The sequence below is a fragment of the Impatiens glandulifera genome, chromosome 8 (genome assembly GCF_907164915.1).
Source record: "Impatiens glandulifera chromosome 8, dImpGla2.1, whole genome shotgun sequence".
Classification (NCBI taxonomy): domain Eukaryota; kingdom Viridiplantae; phylum Streptophyta; class Magnoliopsida; order Ericales; family Balsaminaceae; genus Impatiens; species Impatiens glandulifera.
In genome coordinates this window covers 43,709,994-43,716,171 of record NC_061869.1, presented here as the reverse complement: position 1 = coordinate 43,716,171, position 6,178 = coordinate 43,709,994, and the positions used below count along the sequence as shown (strand labels likewise).

General features: G+C 46.3%; 1 protein-coding gene across 1 annotated transcript; it reads left to right on the top strand.

Annotated features, from left to right (window-relative positions):
* The first annotated feature begins 4,577 nt into the window (after positions 1 to 4,577).
* LOC124913366 (calponin homology domain-containing protein DDB_G0272472-like) lies at positions 4,578 to 5,750 on the top strand. The gene is made up of 2 exons (XM_047453955.1): positions 4,578 to 5,201; positions 5,259 to 5,750. The coding sequence occupies exons 1-2, from the start codon at positions 4,578 to 4,580 to the stop codon at positions 5,748 to 5,750; spliced, it is 1,116 nt and encodes a 371-aa protein (XP_047309911.1).
* Positions 5,751 to 6,178: the final 428 nt, after the last annotated feature.

Sequence of the window (6,178 nt, the reverse complement as noted above, 5' to 3'; positions counted from 1 at the left end):
GCTCATCCGACGGGCAAGATTGAGTGAGACCTCGGCCTTTAAGTTGGCCGGTGGGTTGAGGTCTGTTAGCCCTTGTTTGGGCAGGCTAAAGCACCGGGTGAAGTCCTGCTCGGTGAAATCAAAGAGAATACTCCCCACTTTGGATTGAATGTGGGTATCAAAGTGTGGGGTACCCCTGAACACTCTGGCATTATGAAAAAACTCCAGAACGGACTCAGGATAAACAGTGAGTTTATCGTCAAAGAAGTACTGGAGGCCGGTATCCTCCAGAGATTTTATCATTCTATAAATATCGTAATGCTCGGTGCTAGAGCAAGATTGAAAATCAACCTGAAGAATGTTTGGGAACTGAGACATTTTTGCCTTAGTGATGGAGAGGAATAATTATCAGGGTTCACGGATATCTGTTCTGAAACATTACCTTTTCAGAGTAAACTGGCCGCGCCTAAAAAGACGTGAAGATCTTTTGATATCTTTCACAGTCCAGGCCTATGACCAAACAACCTACCCTGTAAAACATGCCTATTTCATGCAACATCTTATAACCGGCAGTCAATAGACATTATCTCTTTCAATACCCGGATAATAGGTTGGTCCCAAAACTAGTATTTAAAGGAAGCACTCATTCACTAAAACACTCACAAAACAAAACACCCTCTCCATCACTAAGGCAAAAATGTCTCAGTTCCCAAACATTCTTCAGGTTGATTTTCAATCTTGCTCTAGCACCGAGCATTACGATATTTATAGAATGATAAAATCTCTGGAGGATACCGGCCTCCAGTACTTCTTTGACGATAAACTCACTGTTTATCCTGAGTCCGTTCTGGAGTTTTTCCATAATGCCAGAGTGTTCAGGGGTACCCCACACTTTGATACCCACATTCAATCCAAAGTGGGGAGTATTCTCTTTGATTTCACCGAGTAGGACTTCGCCCGGTACTTTAGCCTGCCCAAACAAGGGCTAACAGACCTCAACCCACCGGCCAACTTAAAGGCCGAGGTCTCACTCAATCTTGCCCGGTCGGATGAGCCGGTTGATGACCACGGCAACAAAGCACATTTGAGAGCTGAATATCAGCTCCTCAACGATGTGATAGGAAGGGGCATCTTCGGAAGGGATGTCACCAACACCTACTGCGTCGCGACTTTCAACATGATGGCGGCCATTGTCACCGGTACGCCGGTGAACTGGTCTAGGGTGCTGTTTGACGTCCTCATTTGGATGATCGGCACCCGGTCAGTTGGCCTCATCCCCCAAGTAAGTCGCCTTCTTGAGGAGCTTGGCGTTCCGACCTGTCCCGGCGAAGGTCTAAACCAAGCCCAGGTGCTCACAAGAGAAGCAACCGATTCATTCTATGAACGGTTTGAAAGAGCCTGGAGGAGGAGGCACTTAAATCCCCCCCGTGAAGTCACTCCCCGCGCACGTTAAGTCACTCCTTCCTGCACCCGGTAATCTGGATGTACGTACCGGGTGTATCTTTATCCAACATCATTATGATCATTTCGGCTTCTCTTATGTTTTTCTTCGGTTTCATTTCCATCGGTCTCTTCTGTTTACTCCTCTTTTGTTAATGCATTAATGAAAAAGGATCTTTAATTGATAGGGTAACTCTCAACTAACTAAGCAATCACTACCTAACTAACCTGGTCACCGTTCAACTAACATTTACCTCGAAGACCGCAAATAGTCAAAAAGCACACTCTGCCCAATGACCTTGGAAACATAAAGATTCCTTTGCTTAATAAAACAAAACTAACAATCAAAGCTTATGTTTTCCCTCCAAAACCGATCCTATATAAGGAGCCATCCTCTAATCCATCTACCTCACTCGAAAGCATAAGAGCACTTCTAAAATACTTTGAACTTCATCTATCTCAATATCGTAATCATGCCGAGCCGAACATTGGGAAACTTCTTAAGCATTGACTTCAACTCTTGCATGGGAGAGATGAACGGAAATCCTGAACAGGAGTTAATGTTTCACTCTCTCACTGAAACCGGTCTTCAACCTTTTCTTGAAGAGGCCGGTCCAATTCTCCTAGAGGATGTCAAAGTCTTCTTTCGAAGCGCCTGCATCAGGGGAAAGTATATCGTCTCTACCGTCAGAGACCACACATTCTGGATCGATGAAGCTGAATTTGCTTCACTATTCGACCTACCCTCTGAGGGATTCTCCGACTTTCCAACCATAGAGGACCTAGCGGGATTTGAACTCGCCCAATATCTATCAGCCACCCCTTCTCCGGTGGAACACTATGGGCCAAAAACTCTGCTTGCTAGTCACGGTCAACTACTTCTCGAAATCGTGACCCGTTCGATCCTGTGTCAATCGTCGAATCAACGGTATTCTAGAAATACCTACAACATTATGACTCACATCCTTTGCGAATCGGCCATCAACTGGTCAACGGTCATATTCGAAAACCTCAAGAATATGGTGATGACCAAGAGAGGTCTCGGTTATGCACCGCATATCAGTAAGCTGATTCTTGGGTACCGGCCAGAGTTCGGACCGGGCACACTGGCCGCCCCCTCAAACATTCTTGACAAAGATTCGGTGGAGGAAAGAATTTCCAGAATGTTTCTTCCATAGACTGCATTTTTCCATTATATGCCTATTCCAATACCGATTCGTTTATCGGTTTTCTTTCCGCAATGTTTCTTGAATTCAATCTCACTATAGTCTATATGACCGGGTCTTCTTAACACTTTGAACATTTATCTAAGTAACCGGTTAACATCTTATTACTTAAACTGAAATAACCGATTAACTCTAGAAAACCGGCATTTCAATCGGTCTCGAAGAAGAGTATGTCATCAATGGCGTAAGCAAAAGTTTTGGAGGGAAGTTTCCCGCCCAAAACTCCCGCTCACTCGACTTACCGCCCATAGTTTGGCGCCCAATCCGTTCCCGCCAATGGTTTGCCGCTCACTTGCTTTGGAGGGAACTTTCCCGCCCAACGTTGATGGGACGGTTATGTTCCCAGACCGCACCTATAAAGGAAGCCATCGGTCACCTTTCTTCATTCTCACGCGAATTTACTTTCTTTCTCTAAAAACGCTTTCAAACTCTCTCAAGCGGTTTTCTGCACTCACTCTCCTCAAACTCTCTTACCTCTCTAAGATGGGGCGCGATTCGGCTCTGTTCAGACTCCTATCTCAGGTGGATTTCGAGGAAATCCGGCTGAAAGGTACGCCCGAGGCAAAGGAGGTTACTGATCGGGTAGTCTAAACCGGTCTGGAATATTTCCTTGGCAGTCCTCATGTCATATACAAAGATGCGGTCGAAGAATTCTTCGAAACCGCAACCATCTCCAACGACAAAATCACCGCGACTGTATGCGGTTCTAAAATAGAACTCACCGAGGCATTGGTGGTAGAGAGCCTGCGTCTTCCGACAATCGGCCAAGATGCAACGACAAACATAGAGCAGGAAACCTTTGAAGCGGCTTGCCAGATTCTATCAGCAACTAAAGAGCCGATCAAAGCATCCGGCAGCAAACAAATGTTAAAGCCGGAGTATATCCCAGTATGTGACATCTTCGCAAGAGCGATTCTGGCGAGGGGAGGAAACTTCAGCAACCTCACAAAAGACAAAATCAAGATGCTGATCGGTCTGATGGAGGGTAGAAAGGTCAACTGGGCAAAAGCGGTGTTCAGCAACCTAATGGATATGGTGAAACCAGATTCAAACCGGTCGTGGGGATACGTCGTTCCGCTCGGTAAGATCTTCCTTCACCTTAATCTCGACATCGGTCCCGGCGTCGTTGTCGCAGATAGATGCCTCATCAGATCGAAACAATTTCTAGAAAGAAAGCAGCCGGCCCCTGGCTCCACAGGTGGCCGAAAGAAGAAAGCCGCTAAGAAAGCCACCCCGGCCAAAACAAAGGAAGAATGCAAAGGAAATGAGAAAATAACTTTCTCGGAACCGACGCAGCAAACCGAGGATGAGGAGTTGGCTTCCCTCTCTAAGAGAACCGACACGGAGAAGACCGAGGATGATAGATCGGTCAATGAAGACGACAATTCGGCCCAGAGCCCCAATGATGCCGAACATCACACCAACCCTGAGACAACCGAAGGTGGTGAAGAGGATGATGAGGAAGAAGGTGATAAAGAAGCCGGTAATGAGGGCGGCGACAAAGAGAAAGAGGAGGCCGAGGAAGCAGAGGCCGATAGGATATCTCGGAAACTCCTTTAGGGCGTCAAAACGCGAGCCGAGTCAATTGAAGAACTATACCTGGAATGGCACGACCACCGGTACGGCACACCGTATATAGAAATCCTACCGGGCCACACAGACGTGGAGTGCATCCAAAGATTGGAGGAGGTGGAAGACTTGATCATGAACCTTACAAACTCCAACACACTTCAAGAGGTACAACACCGAACTTGCCTCCTAAAACCGAAGGTCCAATTACGGAAACTATCAACACGTATCCGGAAAATTACGGTGGAGCTCGAAAAGTTGGGACCGGAAGACACCGTAGCGCCGCGGGTGTTAGCAAGGCTTGAAAAAGCCAAAGGGGAACTTGCTCAAGAAGTCGAACGGCTAGAGGCCATATGCAGCCGAATGAATATACCGGTCTATACTCCTCCCCAGATCGATACGTTTCTGGAACACTGCACAACACCTCCACAGAAGAATGCGGCATCCAAAGATTCCGATGAAAGAGCCGACCCCAACCTCACCGGGCAATCCCCTCCTCCACAACCGGAAGTCCCCGCTTCAGACTTCACGAAAGAATGGGTTGAGGACCGTCTTCAAAAGCTTGAAGCCTCCACATCAGAACTGATTCATAACCGCATTCAAGAGTTTGAAGACTTCGCAGTTCAGCCGTTCAAGGATAGATCCATCAGAATATTTGATTCGACCCTCAAGTTCACCGACGCCACAAGGTGTCTTCTGGAAAGAAATCAGGAACGGTTCTCAGAAATCGGCGAAGATCTGCGGGAAGAGGTGGTTCAGCGCAGTAAATGTGTTCAGCGAACTGCAATTCTGGAGGACTTGACCTCCGAGTTAAAGGGAGACTTCGACCGGTTTGAAAGAGAAACCGATCAACGGTTGACATCAATGAATAATGACCTGGTGGGCACAACACTCGATCGGGTCTCCGAACTCGAGAAGACAAATGTGTGTCTCGTGGCAGAATTAAAGGCGCTCTCTGAACAGGTTGTCGAATTGCTAAGAGTGAAGGTGAACGCGGACGCCGCGGCTGTAGCGGCTGATGCTCAAGTGGCTAAAAGGGTCCAGGATGCGCTGGATGCCGAAGCAGACAAAGAGAAAGAGGGACCGCGTTCAACTAAACTTACCGAAGAGGAAGAGGAAGCCGCGCGGACTAAAAGAGGAGAGGCCTTGTTCCCAGGATTTACAAAGAAAGCAGCCGCTCAAGCTGCGGAGGATGCTGAGCGGTTGGAAAGACAAAAACGGAAGCTGGAAGAATTCGCAGCCGAAAACAAAAAGAAAAAGGCGGCCACCTCCACTTCAGCGCCGAAAAAGCGAAAGAGGGAAGCCCCTAAGAAAGTTCAAATAGCCGACCTGCTCGATGAGGTCACTGAAACGGTCATCACGAGTACATCGCAGCAGGCCGATCAACTCGAGGAGGAAGCTGAAGAACAATTGCAGTCTCGGTCTATAAGACGACGATCTTCCGAACCGACCAGTCGACAGCAACCGAAGAAAAAGAAAAGCATATATGACTTCTCGGACTCAGAATATGGACTCTCCTTCCTTTACTTGTCTTAGTGCTTTTACATATTATGCTATTTTCGGTTATCTATATATAAAGCTATTTTTGGAAACCGGCCATCTTTTGCATCTCTACTTAGTTTTGATAATTTTAAATAAAATAATCAAAAAGGGAGAAATTGATGAGATAAAAGATAAAGACTCTTCCAAAATTTTTTCTCAAAATTTTTAGAAAAATTCTCCTAAAGCCATTTTCAAAAAACCGGTCAAACAAAACAACCGGCCTACGGTTGCAAACTTACATGATTTTGATTATTTTAAATAAAATAATCAAAAAGGGAGAAATTGTTAGATAAAATCAGACCGGTTCAAATAAACCTAACTTAAATAAACTTTCCATGCAGGAACAAGGAACCAGACCGGATAAACCTAAAGAACCGGCTAAGAAAACGAATCGGTCAAGCTAGTAAACCGACCAAGAACAC